Here is an 18,152-nt window from a genome sequence, read left to right as displayed (position 1 = left end):
AAGATGAGTTCTGTTGCAGATGCTTGTGACAATGAGAGACAATCGGTCAGGCGGGTTAGATATGTGATAGCTTGCACGGCTCAATCACATTCCGAATACATAATTTCAACTGTTCTGCGAGTGTAACGAAATTCTTCTCTTTTTCCTCTGCTGAATTTTGGAAACAGAGCTAAAGTTGATCTGGCTGAACCTATCAAGCTTAATCAATTTAAGCCGTGGGCATCGGCTGTTGATATCAATCCCCAACTACTACTCTCTAGCACAGGTGCAACTGAGCGGCTGTCAAGTATCACATCAGCTTCATGTCTCAAGCTGGATGCTCTTTCCGAAGCGCGCATACAGCTCCACCTTGAGCTGTGTCATTTCCTCCCGGATCGAGCCCAGACGGTCCTCAATATCCTCGATCTGGCCCTCTACCTTGGTGGCCGAGGTAGAGAGCATCTCCTGAGCCTGCGGCAGGGGGACGTGGAAAAAGGCGTCGCCAACCTTGTAGGGAACCGACTCGTCTTCGTCGGCCAACTCCAGCTCCATGGTGATGTCGTCGAGCTCCTCTTTTTCTTTCTGTTGTTTTTTTAAGGACAGGCGTTTTTTGTCAGTTTACCGTTTGAATGAGGAGGCAATGGCGGCGCATGATGGTACTGATAGGCGAGTGCCTCATCACCTTTGTGGAAGAAAGATTATATGAAGGCAGTAAGGAAACAGATTAAATATTAAACATTAAATATTAAGCAAAAAGGAAACGAGAGGGAAAAACGAACATTCTTGGATTTGAGTTCCTCTTGAAGTAAAAGTTCTCGTTGATGCAGACGACTGAACCTGTTGATCTTGTCTTGGTCCTCGCGGCGAACTTCAACCTCGTCTCCAGCGGCGACCTCGTCTTCTTTTGTTAACTGAGGGGTGGGTGAGATTTTTTTTAATTTTATTTCCTTGGTCAGCTCTTGGTCGTCCCCGCGGGATTCTATGAAAGCAATCCCGAATGAAGTATGATAACTCACCATTCGCCTCTGCATCTTGTTTGTTTTATCTTCGTCCTAACGTGCCTTCATTGACGTCGGGCTGCTTGCTCCAAAATCCCGCCTCCTAGGAGGCTGGCTGTTTGGTGTACTGATGTTGATCCCACAGTTGGATTGGTTACAGTGCGAAGTCATAGCAATCGTGTTCATAATTACACTGTGAGGTATTCTAGCGGACTGGTACATACCTACCTAAGGTACCTACCTGGGTTGCTAGGTAGGGTTCGGGTTCGACCATGGACAAACAATTGGACCTCCGCGATAACTCAATTCAATTTTATCCGCACGCGCTTCTTCTCATCCTCCTCATCAAACCCATATGAGCTGTCCGGTCGCCGAGGGGATGAACAAGAGCAACAATGGCACCAGGACGGAAGCTTTATCCACGGGCGACCGTCAAGAAAATCATCAAGGCTGAGTCCGACTGCAATGTTAGCAAGGATGCCGACGTCACGGTTAGTAAAGAAACATTTGAAGCAGCAAACCCAGTATCCTTGACGCGTCTGTCTGTCTGCTCTTATCACGCGCGGCATCTGTGTTCTAGTTTCCCCACTAATACCCGTTCAAATTGATGATAGATATTCGTCGATTATATCCGCTTCTTGCAGACGTAAGTCAAAAAAATGGGTTTCTCTACTTCCATGTTATTTCTATCACCACGCTGACATGTGAGTCTTTTTTAAAAATTTTATTTATTTGCTTCAGTGTGGTGAAAGAGGCAGCAATCGAGAGCAAAAAGGCTGGCGAAAAAGGCATCACTCCAAGGAGCGTTAAGAAAGTCACGCCAGTAAGTACAAAAGCACATTGGCCATGTTTTCGCCAACGTATGCAAGAGTTGACAAATAACCTATGATATCCAGGACTCGCTCTCCAAATTCAAGCTTTGAGTTCCAATTAATTGTATTTTCAGTAACATCGCCGATCTAGCCTTGACTGATGGATTGTGAAGAGGATCATTGTGCACAATCGAGCTGCGACAGTTTTTGTTTGAAAGCGCGGAAGATCGTATACGACGTCAAGCACTGGGCTTTTGCATGTAAACCTTTTGTAGCTGATTACAGTACAACGTCAACCCTCAGATTCGTACGAGTCGCGGGCTAGAGACGACTACGTTTTAATGTTAACGAATGGGATTCTAGAATAGGACCACACTAGTGCTAGCCTAGCAACCGTCATGTCCAAGGTCGAAAGGGACTGCCGGGTTTCAGCTTGGTATTGCATGCTCTTGTTATGTTCGCCCTACCGGTACATCTTCAGCCTAGTTTTGGATCTAGAACTAGTTCTAGTCTCCCTAGGTGAACATACGATCAAAGCAATGTAATTACAACGAACGCCAGGTGGGAACTTTATATGGCATGTACTCCGTCTCCATTCTGACCCACCCAGTTCCCGCAGCTTTCATACCCCGGAAAGCAAATCAACTATTAATCGCCAGCTTTTCACTGATCGAAAATTGTGATCGCGAACTGGCGGCAAGTGCATCGTAACAAAAATTACCATTCGATCGCTAGATACGGTAGCTTGACTTGCTTGGGTGTTAGGCAGGTCAGTGCCTTGCTCTGGTACACAGGCAGGACAAGCCGTATAACGTGGCCCTTGATTCGTGCTACTGATTCTCAGGGCTTCTCCACGATTCTTTTCGACTTTCAAGGGTCTGCGTTTACCATAACTACCAGGTACCTACCTAGGTAGGTAGTAGGTAGGTGCTTACCTATACCGACCGGTACTACGACTTCGTACATACCACCATGCCTACAGTACCTGGAATTGGCCCGTGCTTCAGGTTAGGGCGGGTACCTACACAATGCTCCCCGTTTAAGCAGGGATGTGGGGAGTTAACATCCGAACCAGGAGCTTGTTGGCTCAGATTCGAATGGACGGAAAGCTGCCCAGTCGTGACGTTTCGGCCAAATTTTTTTGACGAAACAGTAAACAATCATCACACATTTCGCCTCGCCTCCACCAGAAAACACTTGACCCATTGATGATACTTGACTCCTAAGTGCATCTCTTAGACCACATATCACTTCTCTCCAGACCGATTTCAACACTACAGCAACTATCTGTCCTTTCACGAGCAGTCCGCACCTGCACGCGACCACAACCTTTAAACCTCGACAAACACCCCTCCCTTTACTACTTGGACTTTGCAGTACGCAGAGATCCAGTCCCATTCACCTGTCCACAGGTTCACGCCTCACCCTCACGTATCCCCCAATCGACATATTCAAAATGGCCGCCACTGCTGTTCAGAACCCCCCGGTTCAGGCCGAGTCCAAGTCGGCCAAGAAGAAGAAGGCCAAGTTGGAGCGCACCGAGTCCCCTGCTCCTGCTTCTGTCGGTACGCCCACGGAAAAGCCCAGCTCGGTAGCCGGTGATGGCGAGGATGGCGAGAACCCTTACATCCGCGACATGCAAAAGTTCGTAACCCATTAGTTTTATCTGTGCAGTCCGGGTTATTTCCCATCACTCCCTTGGCCATCTAACGCTCACATCGATCGCAGGAACATCCGTAACGTCAACAAGAAGATTGTACGTATCCCGGTTGAACAACTTGAGTGATAGCTCCTACTTCCTCAAACCGGGTCTTCGACTAACGCACCGATGCAGAGCAACATTACCAAGACCGAGGCCGTTGTTTCCGAGCACAAAGGCAAGACTTTGGACGAGCTTGTGAAGCTGAAGATCATCAACGCCGACCAAAAGGCCTCCATCCAAAAGAAAGAGGGTCTGCAGGCGCAGCTAGCCCAGCTTGAGGAGCAACTGAGCCAATACAAGAAGATAGATCAGGAGTACCGGACACGGGCCAACCAGATCAAGACCGAGTTGGAGAAGACCTTGTCCGACCGCTATGAGAAGGAGAAGGCGGATGCATTGGCTGAGGTGAAGGCGGAGCTCTCCGGTGCGGCCGACAAGACCCTGCATGATAGCTTGCTGGTCATGTCGCAGTTCCTCCGTCTTGCAGCTGCGCGTCGTGGAGAGGAGCATGACCCCGAGCTTGACGAGAACCGCGCCCTTGAGGGTGTTCTGCTGCAGGTGTACTCTGGCGACGAGGAAGGCGTGGCAACCATGCTTAAGCTGGTTCAGGGTTCGTCTGAGAAGGCCAAGAGCGTGGCAAGCGAGCCTCTTGAGGCAACCTGTGCGTACATCAAAATAATTCTCTTACGACCGGTGCTTTTCTTTGTATGTGGCTAACTTCATTGTGACCCATCCTTAGTTGCTCAAATCAAGCAGGCTGCCGTTGCCCACGCCGTACCGTTGTACACCGAGGGCGCTGCTGCTGAGACGGAGACTACTGAACCCGCCACAGACCCCACTATCGCTAACGCTGGCCTGACCGAGATTGACGCTGGTGCGGATATTGCCATCACCAACGGCCACTCTGCCGAGGCTTCCGCTGAGAGTGCCAACACAGGCGCTCCTGCAAACGCTGATGTGGGAGAGGGCGCTGCCAACGCTGCTGCCGATTCGCAGTGGGATGCTGGCAATGCCAGCATGTCTGCCTCCCAGGAGTGGGTTGAGGTTCCGCGAGAGCCTGCCGAGACTGACAACGGTCTCAATGCCACACCTGCCGCTCCCGCCAACACTCAGTCATGGGCTGATGATGCTGCCGACCACGCTGCAGAGGTACCTATTTGTGACACTCGAAATCCATGTACAGAATGGACTTTACTAACCTACCGACTTGTACTCAGGCTCCTGCCGTTCCCGCCGACCCTAACGATGGTTTCCAGTCTGTCCAGGGACGTAACCGTGGCCGTGGAGACCGAGAGGGAGGCAACTGGCGCGGACGGGGCAACTACCGTGGCAACCGCGGCTTCCGTGGAGACGGTCGTGGCCGTGGCCGCGGTCGCGGCAGGGGAGGTAACGGCGGTCAGCACCATCAGCAACGCAACACCGACGAATCTTAGGATGATGTGTCGTTTGTTCCTACTTCTCCCGAACCTCCTTATTGGTAGGGTTGGGTGCCGTCTAACACGTACCTCTTTCTTTTCCTCTCCGAAGCGTGCCTTCTTATCTTTCTTCCTGTTTACCTTCACACCCGACCTTTCTGCATCCCTTTTTGTGTCCCTTCTTCCAGTACCTCACATCTTTCTCGTGTCTAGTGTCTGCATGTCATGGTATCATTGCGGCAGAGCATTGGAAATGGAGTGGACACATTCCGCAGACCTTCTCTCATCTTTTTCACCCGTCAGCAACGCATATCACACCGGCGCATGATGTCTTTGAAAAGCTTTCTATCCTTCTCTTCTGCCCTGAGGGTTACAGTTTTGGCTTTTTCAAGCCTCAATAACCTTTACCCATGATTTCATCACTGGGAAACAGAGGGCCCTTGGGTACCCGCTTGGGGGTTTATCCAGATGGGGTCATTTGTGCTCTATGTTGGGGACGGGCACTGTCCTGCTTATCAGGTGCGATACCGCAACTGCCTACTCACCTGGCTTTTTCGTGTCGAAGCTTTTTTTTTTTTTTTGTAACAATGTAAAACAGATAAATGGATGATCTTGGGCTGGGATCCTGTGGCTGGTTGGGAAATGGTCAGGAGGAAAAGTTCTTGAGTTAATAATAAGAGAACAATAATGAGGCGACTTTGATTGCCACTAACATGGATGCGCCGACTTTTTGTATCACTACCTTATGTATGTGCGTGTGAAGCGGGCAATGTATAGTCCTACCATCACAGCTAAAATGAAAGACGCTTTAACCATGGCCAACAATGCTTCAGTGGTTCTGGGCAAAACATGCATCTCGCATCCTCTTCATGTACATTAGGTAGGTTAGCAGCCTGTGTACTTGTAATGCTGTCGCATGAATTTAGTGACGGGTATCGTTGACAGAGTGTTTCTAGACGGTTTCAACGCAGCTCGAGTCACCAAGCGGAGCAACTGTTCCTTCTTGAAACCAAAAATATGACCTTTCCGCCGTGCCAGATGTCTGGTCATTCCCCCAGGACAAAAGGCTCAACAAAGCCATACATCTAGCTTCCACTAGCCTCCCGGTAGAACGTGATGCTGCCCCGCGCGCCCGCGGCGCAGAAACTCTCTGCGGCCCTAGGGTTGCCCGCCGGCTTGGGCAGCCACTTGACGGCCCAGATGGTCTCGTCGCTCTCTGAGTGGGTAGCGACGCAGGTGGCGGCCTCGATGGACCAGACGCGCACGCGGCCGTCGAAGGAGCCCGAAAGGAGGTACTCGCCCGTGTGGCTCCAGTCGAGCGACATGATCCAGGGGCCCGAGGGACCGGATGGCGAGAGGTTGCTAACGTGCTCGCCGTTCTGGGTGTCGTAGATGGCGATGATGCCGGCGTCACCTGCGGTAGCCAGTCGTGTGCCGCCGGGGGAGAACTTGACGGATCGGATGGGTTTTGAGAGACCTAAATGAGAGAAATATGTCAGTATTTGGAGGGTAGCAAACCAGTTGGTAAGGGAACGGCGGCGGGAGCTCCTACCAGTCAACGAATAGACCAATCGTCCCGAGTCATTGTTGAAGACATAGACCGTGCCGTTCTGGTGCCCACTGGCCGTCAACCTGCCGTCTGGACTTATGTCCACACTCATACCAAAGCTTCCTTGGCCCTCCGACGCGGTCTCGTACAGATGCACCGCCCTACCGGCCGGTATGTCCCAGACGGCGACCTTGCCGGCCTCGGACGAGCAGGCGAGGAACTGCTCGTCGCTATTGAGCGCGACGGCCCACACCTTTGCGGCAGACGGTCCCGAGCCCCACGGGCTCACCGTGCCATGCTCCTTCCACTCCCCCGAGCCTTCCTGCTGCACCCAGACCTTAACCTCGTGCCCGAACCCGGCCGACGCGAGCACCTTGCCTGGCCCGCCGGCACCCGCCGCGAGGTGGTGGCAACCGCTGCGGTGGGCTTTGGGGATATCGGAAGAGGAGAATGATGAGGCGCCGGTCGCATCGGTGGCGGCGCTGTGGAACTTTATCGCCTCGCCGCCGGATGCCGAGAAGACGCCGTTTGGCGTTGTGGCGAGCGCAAAGATCTGCGATTGATGGGCTGTTGGCGGGGTAAGACAGGAATTATGAGTTTAGCAACCAGATGAAAGATTCAAAGTGACGGAGATATACAGATTGGGTTTGGGCCTAGGCGACGGATTATAAACGAACCATTGTCGATTGTGTGGACGGTCAGGTATTGTTTGGACTGTGTTTAGATAGTCTCCAGTTAGCTAGTTACTGGACTAGCCTAGACGCTTTCCCAGTCGAAGAAACCAGCATACCGTACCATGATGGCTGTTGTTGGATGATGTGTTGCCTCTCACACCAAGCCAGAGACCAGATTTTAGAAAGATTCGTTTAACTGCGCGACGCCGGGTCCGTTATATTATGACGAAAAGCCGGTTCTGCAGCGTCTCCAAGCTAAGTTATGGTGACTTTGGCCTGATCTAATAGCTTCCATTGAATTAATTTGTTGCGTCAGCGCAAGGCTTGGTGGGGTTCCGGAGCTGTCGTGGAGCTAGTCAGGGGAATGGAGCTCTATTACCGTTTTCGTGTCTGGTGGCCAAGACCTTCCAGTATGTTAACGAACGAGACTCCTGCAGTGCAAAGCAGGTCCTAAATGCATGACCAAAGCCGGGTCATTCGTAGTGTTCTTCAAGCTAGCGACTGGTTGGTTTCTTTTCATGGCTTTCGATTTTGCCGCTGTTTTTCAAGTCGACCACTGAATGTCAACCAGCGCGTCTGAGCAATATGGGTGGCACTAGCGGCCACTAGATAGATTCAACGTGAAGCTATGGGGGAAATCTCAGGGACAAGTCGATTTATCAAAGGAACATTTGTCTACTCGAATATTTGTCGTTTTATTTTTGAAAACAACCAAAGTCTAGCCCTCCCGCGACCCATAGATGTACAGCAGGTTGGTACAATATCATACAGTCTTGCAGCGCGCACACCACAGGTAGATTCCGACACTCGCCGAGCTGATTCGTGACAGTTGAATAGCAATTTACGGGGAGCGTCGCTTGAGGTTTTGACGAGTGAAATAAGCGCAAGATATCAACTCGAAAAAAAACTACCTCGGCTCGGCGTGGTCCTCCACTGAATCCTTCAGCGCCTTCTTAATCTCTATGGTACCATCATGTTAGAATGTGAAATTGTCTAGAAGCGCCATGATTTTAACAACGTACTCTCAGTGCAGAAGGGACACAAGTAGTGCATCCTCTTCAGACCGCCGCATGCAGGGCATTTGCAGATGGCGGTTTGGTCCTTCAAGGCCTTGCCGGCCATTTGTCGATGCCTCTTCTTCATGTGAGATGTCTTCTTTTTCGGCACTGCCCTCAAGATTCCTTCCCATATTTCTCCAAGGAGTGCTGGGATTGACGGTATGGATGGAAGGCCGAGGCTGATGGCTGGGAGGGCGAATTTTACGGACGGAAACAGTGGCAATGATAGTTGCCGGATATATGTGGTCGCAAAGCTGTTAGAGGATAGGAACGACAGCCGAGGCAGTTGCAGCCTCAGTTGCTGTGTGGCCATGGCTGCCGCCATCTTGTACGTTGGGGCAAGTCGAGGCTCTGAATGGAACGGGGACAAGCTTGAGAACCTGCTGGCACCAGGACGCGATGCCCTGCACCACAACCGCAGATGTTGTCAATTTATTTGCCTCTGATGATCCTCCCTGATGCTGTCTCAAGCTCTTGGGGGGTGTGGTTTGCGGATGTCGTGGGATCGTTGGACCGGGCGGCGGTGGTGTATGATGTCGTTGAATGCTGATCCGAAGGTCGCCGGTCGTAACACGGCCGTTCAAAAATTCTCGAGTTAAGACGCGAGCTAGGCTTCGGCCGGCAAGTCAACGGGCCGGTCTCTTGGTCGTACAGCTGGCAGGCCTAAAACGCAACGACGAAAAAAATCTCGGGTTGCGTTTAAATTGACAGCTGCCGGGACCCATCTCTCGACCACCAACCCCTGTAGTAGCTGCAGATTACCCACTGATGGGACGGCCACGCACGGATGGTGGTGGACCAACCACATTCCATGAACCCTTTCCCCCTTTCTGCGGCCACTCGACCCGGACCCTTGCAGGGAAATTATTGTTTGGTCGTCTCAAGAGGGCGGGAAAGCGAAGTTGTTCAACAAGAACTCAAGTCTCAGTGCGCATTCTTCACCCCAACGCCAGCTTGCCGCGACTCAATCGTATCTCTGCAAGGCGCTGAACTTTTTTTCCTGTCTTTGAGATACCCCCATTTGGCTTGACAACATCATACGACGACTTTCTTTCGTTCAACAGCCTCCTGACCGCCAGGAGCCAAACTAATTAATCTTCTGTCCATCACCCGACTCGCTGTCTACGTCCGTCCCCAGTTTCATCGATCACAATGGCGGCCATGCCTGCTGCCACCATCTACCCTCAGAGCCATGTTGGTTTTGACAGCATCACGTCGCAGATTGAGCGTAAGCTCCTGAAGCGTGGCTTTCAGTTCAACGTCATTTGCGTTGGTGAGTTGTGTTCTGCCCTCTTCTCCAGCAACCAGTCGAGGCTCAGCAGTCGCGGTAGATTGGGCAGTCGCTCGGAGGGTTTGTTTGTTGTAATAGATCAGGAAGACTTGCTAAAGGCAATTGGCACGAAATATAGGTCAGACTGGTCTGGGTAAATCAACCCTGATCAACACCATCTTCGCCTCGCATCTTATCGAGACAAAGGGAAGGCACCACCCTGATGAGGTTATCCGTTCGACGACCGAGATTCATCCCGTTTCACACATCATTGAGGAAAATGGTGTGCGCCTGCGGCTCAACATTGTTGACACGCCAGGCTACGGTGACCTGATCAACAACGACCGCTGCTGGGACCCCATCGTCAAGTACATCAAGGATCAGCACTCTGCCTACCTTCGAAAGGAGCTCACTGCCCAGCGTGAGCGCTACATCCAGGACACCCGCATTCACTGCTGCCTGTTCTTCATTCAGCCTTCAGGACACTCGCTGAAGCCGATCGATATTGTCGTTCTCAAGAAGCTGTCAGACGTTGTCAATGTTGTGCCGGTTATTGCCAAGGCCGATTCTTTGACTCTTGAGGAGCGTCAGGCTTTCAAGGAGCGTATCAAGGAGGAGTTTGCTTTCCACAATCTGAAGATGTACCCGTACGACAACGACGACCTTGACGAGGATGAGCGTTCCCACAACCAGCAGATCAAGGTACGACAGAAGAGTTCCACATTTTCCACTCATGTATAGGTTCTACGTTATCTGACAAAATCCCAGGCTACCGTTCCTTTCGCTGTTGTCGGATCAGAGAAGTCGATTATTGTCAACGGCAAGCAGGTTCGCGGGCGTCAGAACAGGTGGGGTGTGATCAATGTCGAGGACGAGGAGCACTGCGAGTTTGTGCACCTGCGGAACTTTTTGCTGCGTACACACCTGCAAGACCTTATCGAGACAACGTCACAGATCCACTACGAGACTTTCCGCACGAAGCAGCTTCTCGCCCTGAAGGACCCTAGTGCTCAGGGCCACAGCAGCAGACCTATCTCTCCCGCCGCCGAGCGTGAGATGAGCCGCAGCTCGCAAAGGATGACTATGAATGGCTACTAGGCGTCAGGCATTCATGGGGAACATTCTATGGCCATGGCAAAATAAGCCAGGCAGCGACTGTCTGGGCTTCATGGTCACAATGGATCGGACATTCGTTGTATTGCCATTAAACCCTTGAAAGAAAAAAGAGCGATTTGACTGTAACACAATGAGGAGTCAGCAGTTGACGCGAGTCCGCGGACAGTCCGTCATTTTTGGTTTCCATTTCTGGGGGCATATGTGGAGTATGGCGGTGGTGATGGCGTGGTCATACCCTTTCGTCTGTTTAATAAACGGTGTGCGCGTGCGTCCTGCTCGATGGGCATGGCTCCCACTTGTTGCTGGATGGCACGCAGTTACGGCGTCTTTTGTTACTTTGTCCCTTGTTTCCTTTTTTCGCCTTCGCTTCTTATTACCCCTGACTTTGGACCCGAGTTATACAGTATCTTTTATTTCTTTCAACTATTTCATAATGATGCCTCCAGCAGCCTCTCGTGTTTCATTGTTGCTCTTCTAATCTACATGGAGCTGGTTCTAATGACAAGTCTGTTTGCGCGACGAGAGGGCTAGTTGTTTCCATGCCGGAATGTCGGTTAACTGGTCTGGTATCCCAGATCTTGGCCTGTAAATTATTTCCCAGGTTTCCAACGAAAGCAGTCGCTGTCACTAGATTCTCATCCATATCAATAGGATAGTACTTTCGCCCTTGGCATGGACTGGGCTGTCAGGCACAAACCTGTGAATCCACCCCAACCCACCGCAATTACTCTCAAAGTCTCCGACATGAAGCCCTCTTCCATGGCCCACCACTCGAAATATGCCCACCAGCCCACTTCAGCACAACCCAATGCCCTTTTTGCATCAGCTCTCAAGGCAAGATGGCCGAGTTGGTTATGGCGTAGGATTAAGGTCGTCTCTCACGAGTAGTCAACACATTTTCCTATGGAGCAATCCGCGTGGGTTCAAGTCCCACTCTTGTCAACGGATCATGGGGGAAAGTCCAGGATCAGTATCATATTTTTGCATGTTGGCCCGAGAGTTGTCATGTCACAAGAAGCGTGGATGGCTGAGTCACACAACTGCTCTCTCAGTAAGCCCTCTTCTCTTTTTTTTCCCCTCCTTTTTTTCCCTGTCGTATTAGGGCGATGGGTTGATTCGGGGTTAGGGTTACAGCTTTAGGCGACCCCACCACCGCGTCCCCATCACCCTGTTTCCCCAAGATTTTCTTGTCTTGCCCCAAATGCATACAGTACACCGACGGACTATCAATTGTGACCACAATTTCAATCGAGACTGGTCATTCGCGCAATGAGGCCACCTTATGTCGTTCCGGGAATTTACAGAGGAGGAAGAAGCCCAGGCTGAAGAGGCTTTCCTCCCGGAACAAGGTTGCCCTCCTCCGGCATCCCTGAGTCCGCCCGATCGTGCAACACCATCATTGCCAAGCATCATAGGGGATATCCTGCGCACCAAAAATTGCGTACCTGGCTCACTCTTTCTCGTCGAAAGCATCCATTCCCAGATCGCACCCGGAGGGCCGTTGGGGCAGAAGAGGAAGCATAAGCAGCAATGGATTGGACGCCGGGCCGTACGCCTTATTCTCGGCGATGGAGAGCTCTGCATTCAGGCCCTCCTTGTTCCCTCACTTCATTCACTCGTCGACGGCGGCTTGATCAAGGAGGGCTGCCTGGTGAGGCTGGACAGATTCAGGCTTCGTGTTCTTTTGCGACCTGCGCCTGGCGCCCCTTGTGGTCCGCCTACCGTGTTCTTAGTTGTGGAGGAAGTTCTCGTCGAAGGAGATGAGGCCGACAAAGCTCTGGAATCAAAGAAAGGTCTGGATCTAGACGGAATGCGCAAAGATGATCGTGGTAGAGCAGCAAAGCAACTGGGGACATTTCCCACCTCCGGCGTCAAAATACCCGTATTTTCGAGCGTGAACAATGAGGCTCAAGATGGCACGGAACAGCAATCCGGAACCCTACATACCCGTGCTGCCGATGCTCTTAACAGCAGCCAAAACATCCAGCGTCTGGCGGAACATTATCAGACGAGCAATTATGTGACAACAGAGGAGCCTATCGAGGCGCGCAAAGCCAGTGAGACGGACAAAGATGGCTTTTCGCAGCCCCTGAAAAAGCCTAAGCTCGATACCCAAGACAAGAGCACTGCAGAACCGGTTCCTTCCTGGGTTTCAAAGGATCTCACTCAGCCGGTCAAGCTTACGACCCTGAAGACGATTCCTCTCCTCCCATATAAGCAGAACTGGATGGTGAATATCTTGGCTATTGTTTCAGAATTGTCCGATGTCGAACCGTCGCCTTTGCGGCCATACACTGGCAAGCAACGCACGGCGCGCTTAGCAGACCCGTCGACCGGCAAGCGAGTGCTGTTGACAGTCTTTTTGGACCCTGAAAACTTTGCGCCGAAGGTGGGCAGCGCAGTAATTCTTCTGGGGGTCAAGAACCACAGGTTCGATGGTGGGAGCCTCAAGAAGTATGCCAGCGATCGGCCCAAGGACGGAGCATCGTGGTGGTTCGAGGATCCGGAAGACCTTGACTTGTGCGATGTCAGGCACCTCAAGGAATGGTGGGCGTCAAATCAGTTTTGCTGAAGACGGTGTTATGCTATCAAAGTGACCAGGAAGTAAGCAGTGAAAGTCGAGGGCAGCATGTGAGCGGATATGGCGGAGGTATTGGTTTCTTTGTGTTGGTAGTGCATTGAAACCGACGGTTGTTGGATAGGTACCGAGGCAATGGCTCTGGTGATGGTCTCAAAGTTCACTACAGGCATACTCGGCATCTTTTGGTGTGACGTATCGTTCGGTTCTTGCAAAAGTGTGAAAAGAAAAAAAAAAAAAAAAAAAAAAAAAAAAAAAAAAAAACTTTTGCTTTTGCCTTCTTTCTCCTTGGGATAATGTTCCAAGTCTCCATGCATTCTTTCTTGAGGTCTGAATCCTTTTCAGGGGTATATCGCCATTGATTCAAAAATGGGCGGGCTGTGGCCGAGGATTCGATGCGGTCTCGGGCATAAATAAACGGGCATATTTCGGCATATTCTCATACTGTTTGTGCTAAAAGAGAAGGAAGGTTGCTCTCGAGTCTTGGGCGAGTTTCGCAAGTGCATCGAACCTCGTAGTGGTCAAACTGGCGGGCGAGATGACATCGGTACCTCGAGACGGAAGCTAGCAAAGGTTGACGCGAACCCGAGTATCATCGGATCTGTCCCATAAACTCATAGGCCAGCCGCCCCGAAGCTACAAAATCATGGGTGATGCAGGCCAAACCGACGATGCGGCGAGCACCAATCAGCGATCATCGTCTGAGTTTAGGTAGCTTCAAAATCTTCGCCGAAGATTTCTCTCGCTTGGTGTGGCGGGCATCATTACTACGTGGTACCCTCCGTTACGATTGGGTTTGGGACGCAAGGGCGGTGGAAAGAGAAAAGAGAAAGGGTAGCAGAGAGTTGTGGTTAAGGGACCGAGATTGGACGATGCAGATCTTCGTCGCAAGTGAGATGTTTGGCCCATCGTTGGCCTCTGCAATGGGTGGTTGTCTGGCCAGGTTCTGCAGGCGCGAGGTGGAATTGGGGGTTATATTTGAATGGCCCAATGCGTTTGCTCGCCCTTCACTTCAGACCGCTATTCGCTTAAGAGCCCGATACCTTTAGGACCCTGCCACTCCCATCAAAGAGTGCATCACCTCCAATGGATAGTACTTTATGACAGATATAATAAAAGAGAAATCCAGATTCAAAGAATCGCGATGCCCAAATCCCAGGCCAAATCTCAAGCAGAAAGCCAGCCTCTTACAAACCCCGCGTTGACGTGGACATAGTCAAGCGGTTTGCTCCTTTGCAACAAAACCAAACTAATACGAAACGAAAATATACACATACACAACTTCACAAGGTGATCAAAGCCTATTTCCTAATCCTCTGGCGAAATCGACGGCTGCATGCCTAGGCCAGTCGTATGCGGTAGTAGCAAAGGGGCAATTTTGATATTGGGCTTCAGCATGCAGGCTGCTATGCCAACTCTTCGTCACCTGCTGCTACTCACATTTCTTTCAACGCTCTGCCAAGCTCTCTCTATCACAGATGCTGTTGCGCAGCTTCCTCAATGTGGAGTAAGACTGTGTTCCTTTTTCTGTCTATCTTTGGATTGTTGAGACTTGCCTTAATGGGAAGGCGTTTGAATTAAAAATACAGGACGTACCCAGCTAACCACCACAACAACAGTTACAATGTATAGTTCAGGGCGTCACCACCTCGCCTTGTAACGACCTGACGAATTCAGATTGTCTATGCAAAGACACCAGCCTATACAACCAAGCACAGACGTGCGTTCTTACCAACTGCACCGGCCCCGATGCTCTCAGTATGTGCTATTGGACTTGGTTCGCCATTGACCCGCGCCACACTTTTATTTTAGGGAGATAAAAAAAAAAGAAACATTTGACATGACAAAAGGAGCAATTTGAACTAAAACAAATACCGTGTTTTTAACACTTTAAAGAAACAGGGAGAGTCCAGGCCGAGTTGTGCCAGAGGCCTCTGAGGTTGAACAAACTTATGCTCCTCGCCATGAACGCCCTGCATGCGCTGGCCCTTGCTGTCCTCTGTCTACGGCTTTACGGCCGGTGGCATACCTTGAGAACATTCGGAAACGACGACTGGGCGGCTCTAGTGGTACTTGTAAGTCCTATCCATCTACCCATCCATGTTAAGCGCACCAGTGGTTGTGTTGCCGATGGTTGCGACGGTGGAATCCCCTGTTGACAGTGAGCAACAGCCCCTTTTTATACTACAAGTGTTCGTTGGGAACTATGGTAAGCAAGCGAATTCTAATGGGCTCTCAGTGGACTGACTGATGGACCTTTTGATCTCCATGGGAGGTTGGTTGGCTGACCATATTTTGCTGATTGATACGTCTAGTCGGACATGTGGCTTTTGGGTGAGTTGTTGTTGGGAATAGTAAAGACAAGACTTGGCTATTCGTGCCTACGTTAACGTTGTATCGCACCTAGGATCGATATCTGGTGGGTTGACGCAGAAAATCTCACAGATGCACTCAAGGTGGGCAAGCGAATATAACTACGGCGGACAAAAAATAAGTATGTACACGCAGCTAACCTAAAGCCCCCAGGTCTTCTACTTTGGGGAGACGGTCTACGTATTGCTCCTGGGCCTCACCAAAATCTCGATGCTCTTATTCTTCCTTCGCGTGTTCCCACCCCCGAATTTCAGGAGACTCACCTACATAACGATAGGGCTTCTGGCCTTGTCGACGGCGACCTTGTGCATGGCCCAGATCCTGCAGTGCATCCCGGTGGACAAGGTCTGGCTCGGCTGGCAGGAACCGGGCTTCCTGGTGAACGGAGGGTCCAGCAGGTGCATCAACGTCAATAGGCTGACCTACGCTTCAGCCGGGGTCAGCATCCTATTCGACGTCATCATTCTGCTGCTGCCGCTGCCAATCATCATCAGGCTGGACGCGACGCGGCGGCTGCGGGCTGAGATCGTCGTCATGCTCAGCGTCGGGGTCCTGGTGCTCATTACCAGCTGCATCCGCATGCGCTACATTGCCGTCTTTGCCGACAGCACCAACCCGACCTGGGACGCCACCGACGCCATCCTCTGGTCCGGCATTGAAATCTAGGTTGCCGTTATCTGCATCAGCCTCCCAGCCATTCGCGTCCTGTTCCGCAGCTTCTGCAGGGCCAACACCGCCGAGTCTTCCCCGTTTCGATCGCCGCGCATAACGCGCAGATCCCGCCGGTTCTCCATCAAGAGCGATGCCGGTGCTGGTTCAGAGCAGCCGCGGCGCAAGAAGGAGACGAGGCCGGAGAGCAGCAGCTCAACGGGGAATCGGGATCTGCGGGTACGGGTCGAGGACCTGAGGGCGGAGTTTGGCGACGATATTGCTCTGGAAATGACGAGCGGCCCTCACGCGAAGGCGATTGACAGAATAGTCTAGGCGAGGCAGGTTTGTGATTGTTGTACTCCATAACATTCTATATTTATTTGACTCTTCCTTTTAAAGCAGCGGGCAATTCGTAGACATGTTGGGCGACAACAAACTACCAAAGGTGATCATTTAAATGACGCATCAATAAAATAAACCACATCGTGTTCAATCATAACCCGAGCTCTTCCGAAGTTTGACTGGCGAATGGGGTCGTTTTCGATTCGGTGACGAACCCGAGAGGTGGGAGTTCGAACACGAGGTTGAAGCGAACAGAGTACAAGCAGCGATTGGGGATTGGGAATCTTTTAGTTCTAGGTCTAGACTACCTAAGGTCTGATCTTCTTGCTATGGGTGCCGCGGTAATTACTACTTAACACCGAACCACACTGACTGCCTAGAGTTCCTGCAGGCCACATCAAATTTGATACCTATCTCTTGCTTACCACCAAGCTTGCATGCTACCTAAGGTAGGCTGTAGGTACCGTAGTCAATTACTCCCAGGCATCCTCTAATGTAGTCCAACATACAGAGTAACACAAGGCCAAAGACTAAACAAATGGATTGACCTTTCCCATTTCTTTTTGTATTTACTGCACTTGTTCGGCCAAAGAAAGGACAAATCACCAGTCGAAACCATCCCATTTCATCACCAGTCGTCGCATTGGTTCAAACTAATCAGACACTTGTCTTTCTGTCCCTGCCTGCAGAGGGTTGTCAGCCATCCGACACTCCGACCATATTGTCCCACTACGTATGCATACCACTACAAAAATGTACGTCTACAATTACTCGCAAGCCCGAATTTTGGGGTTTTGACAATCTGGGGGCCCCCCTGCATAAGCCACAACAGAACCCTGGTTGTTCTTTGCACCCTTGTACTCCCGTCCCCCCATCCCATCTAATCCCATCCTCTTGCCCTTTTCAAAGGATGTCGGCATCGATACCCCAGTCAGAGCACAACCGCACGGTCGCGCATGTGAACAAGGACCACGCCGAGGATCTGTCTCTGTACCTACGCCACTTCAACGGCGTGTCCATACAAGACTCCGCCGACGCCGAGCTCTTGTCTCTGAACCTGGACCGCATGCTCATCCGCGCGGGACCCTCGCGCGCACTACACAAGGTCTCTTACTCACCACCCCTGACCGACTGGGCAGACAGACGCTCCGTCCTGGTCGAGATGTCTCGCTCCGCCCGCGATGCCTCATCCTCCGGAGGCCGCCTTCCGGACCCCGACCTGTCCCACGCTGACCCGGCGTCGCTGATCCGCGGGCCCCGTCTCGTTCCGGATGTGATGGTCGACGGGGTCGTCGTCTTCCTCGTCGCCAGCGCCACCGCCTGCCACCTGGGCTACATCGAGCCCGGCACCAGCCTCTGGTCCAACCCGCTGCTGGCCATGTTTCCCGGCGGGCCGGGCAACTTTGCACGCATCATGACGACCTTCGTGTGGCCGGTCGCGGCCATCCACGTCGCAGAGGCCGCCTTCATGGTCACCAGGCTGCGCAAGTACGGCGTCCCACTGCTTTCCTCGGCGGGACTGTTTTGGACCTTTTCCATCTTGGTCGAGGGCGTCCTTGGCTGGACAAGGTTCAACAAGATGATCAAGGAGATGAGGCTAGAGGCCGCCGGGAAGGCTGGGAAGAAGAACTGAAG

The 18,152-nt window shown here is 51.7% G+C and overlaps 9 protein-coding genes and 1 non-coding gene across 10 annotated transcripts; 7 read left to right on the top strand and 3 right to left on the bottom strand.

Annotated features, from left to right (window-relative positions):
* Window positions 1-43: 43 nt before the first annotated feature.
* Window positions 44-1,094, bottom strand: MGG_06730 (prefoldin subunit 4). The gene is made up of 3 exons (XM_003709394.1): window positions 996-1,094; window positions 759-890; window positions 44-561 (listed from the first exon to the last, which is right to left on the bottom strand). Exons 1-3 carry the CDS (start codon window positions 1,008-1,010, stop codon window positions 301-303), a joined length of 408 nt encoding a protein of 135 aa, XP_003709442.1. The 5' UTR covers window positions 1,011-1,094; the 3' UTR covers window positions 44-300.
* A 123-nt stretch (window positions 1,095-1,217) lies between these two features.
* On the top strand, window positions 1,218-2,282 carry MGG_11869 (uncharacterized protein). The gene is made up of 4 exons (XM_003709393.1): window positions 1,218-1,468; window positions 1,592-1,623; window positions 1,719-1,800; window positions 1,874-2,282. The coding sequence occupies exons 1-4, from the start codon at window positions 1,373-1,375 to the stop codon at window positions 1,898-1,900; spliced, it is 237 nt and encodes a 78-aa protein (XP_003709441.1). The 5' UTR covers window positions 1,218-1,372; the 3' UTR covers window positions 1,901-2,282.
* Window positions 2,283-2,875: 593 nt separating this feature from the next.
* Window positions 2,876-5,839, top strand: MGG_06729 (uncharacterized protein). Its single transcript, XM_003709392.1, has 5 exons — window positions 2,876-3,433; window positions 3,518-3,545; window positions 3,624-4,152; window positions 4,231-4,640; window positions 4,709-5,839. The coding sequence occupies exons 1-5, from the start codon at window positions 3,246-3,248 to the stop codon at window positions 4,922-4,924; spliced, it is 1,371 nt and encodes a 456-aa protein (XP_003709440.1). The 5' UTR covers window positions 2,876-3,245; the 3' UTR covers window positions 4,925-5,839.
* Window positions 4,358-7,446, bottom strand: MGG_06728 (meiotic recombination protein rec14). Its single transcript, XM_003709391.1, has 5 exons — window positions 7,251-7,446; window positions 7,133-7,169; window positions 6,459-7,022; window positions 5,452-6,383; window positions 4,358-5,193 (listed from the first exon to the last, which is right to left on the bottom strand). The coding sequence occupies exons 1-4, from the start codon at window positions 7,251-7,253 to the stop codon at window positions 5,992-5,994; spliced, it is 996 nt and encodes a 331-aa protein (XP_003709439.1). The 5' UTR covers window positions 7,254-7,446; the 3' UTR covers window positions 4,358-5,193; window positions 5,452-5,991.
* Window positions 7,447-7,705: 259 nt separating this feature from the next.
* MGG_06727 (WD domain-containing protein) lies at window positions 7,706-8,909 on the bottom strand. Its single transcript, XM_003709390.1, has 2 exons — window positions 8,152-8,909; window positions 7,706-8,089 (listed from the first exon to the last, which is right to left on the bottom strand). Exons 1-2 carry the CDS (start codon window positions 8,510-8,512, stop codon window positions 8,037-8,039), a joined length of 414 nt encoding a protein of 137 aa, XP_003709438.1. The 5' UTR covers window positions 8,513-8,909; the 3' UTR covers window positions 7,706-8,036.
* Window positions 8,910-8,950: 41 nt separating this feature from the next.
* Window positions 8,951-11,255, top strand: MGG_06726 (septin like spn2). Its single transcript, XM_003709389.1, has 3 exons — window positions 8,951-9,460; window positions 9,597-10,159; window positions 10,226-11,255. Exons 1-3 carry the CDS (start codon window positions 9,340-9,342, stop codon window positions 10,553-10,555), a joined length of 1,014 nt encoding a protein of 337 aa, XP_003709437.1. The 5' UTR covers window positions 8,951-9,339; the 3' UTR covers window positions 10,556-11,255.
* Window positions 11,256-11,406: 151 nt separating this feature from the next.
* Window positions 11,407-11,515, top strand: MGG_20064. Its single transcript has one exon. It is a non-coding gene; the product is annotated as a tRNA-Leu (tRNA).
* A 244-nt stretch (window positions 11,516-11,759) lies between these two features.
* On the top strand, window positions 11,760-14,341 carry MGG_06725 (uncharacterized protein). Its single transcript, XM_003709388.1, has one exon. It carries the CDS (start codon window positions 11,856-11,858, stop codon window positions 13,143-13,145), a length of 1,290 nt encoding a protein of 429 aa, XP_003709436.1. The 5' UTR covers window positions 11,760-11,855; the 3' UTR covers window positions 13,146-14,341.
* A 310-nt stretch (window positions 14,342-14,651) lies between these two features.
* MGG_06724 (uncharacterized protein) lies at window positions 14,652-16,508 on the top strand (the record flags this gene model as incomplete). Its single annotated transcript, XM_003709387.1, has 5 exons — window positions 14,652-14,658; window positions 14,784-14,909; window positions 15,054-15,226; window positions 15,678-16,171; window positions 16,250-16,508. The coding sequence occupies 5 exons, from the start codon at window positions 14,652-14,654 to the stop codon at window positions 16,506-16,508; spliced, it is 1,059 nt and encodes a 352-aa protein (XP_003709435.1).
* Window positions 16,509-17,252: 744 nt separating this feature from the next.
* MGG_06723 (uncharacterized protein) lies at window positions 17,253-18,150 on the top strand (the record flags this gene model as incomplete). The annotated part of the gene is made up of 2 exons (XM_003709386.1): window positions 17,253-17,272; window positions 17,427-18,150. The coding sequence occupies 2 exons, from the start codon at window positions 17,253-17,255 to the stop codon at window positions 18,148-18,150; spliced, it is 744 nt and encodes a 247-aa protein (XP_003709434.1).
* Between the last annotated feature and the right edge of the window lie 2 nt (window positions 18,151-18,152).

Source organism: Pyricularia oryzae, chromosome 1, assembly GCF_000002495.2.
Source record: "Pyricularia oryzae 70-15 chromosome 1, whole genome shotgun sequence".
Lineage (NCBI taxonomy): Eukaryota > Fungi > Ascomycota > Sordariomycetes > Magnaporthales > Pyriculariaceae > Pyricularia > Pyricularia oryzae.
Note: the sequence above shows the minus strand (reverse complement) of the source record. Positions and strands in the feature narration are given on the sequence as shown.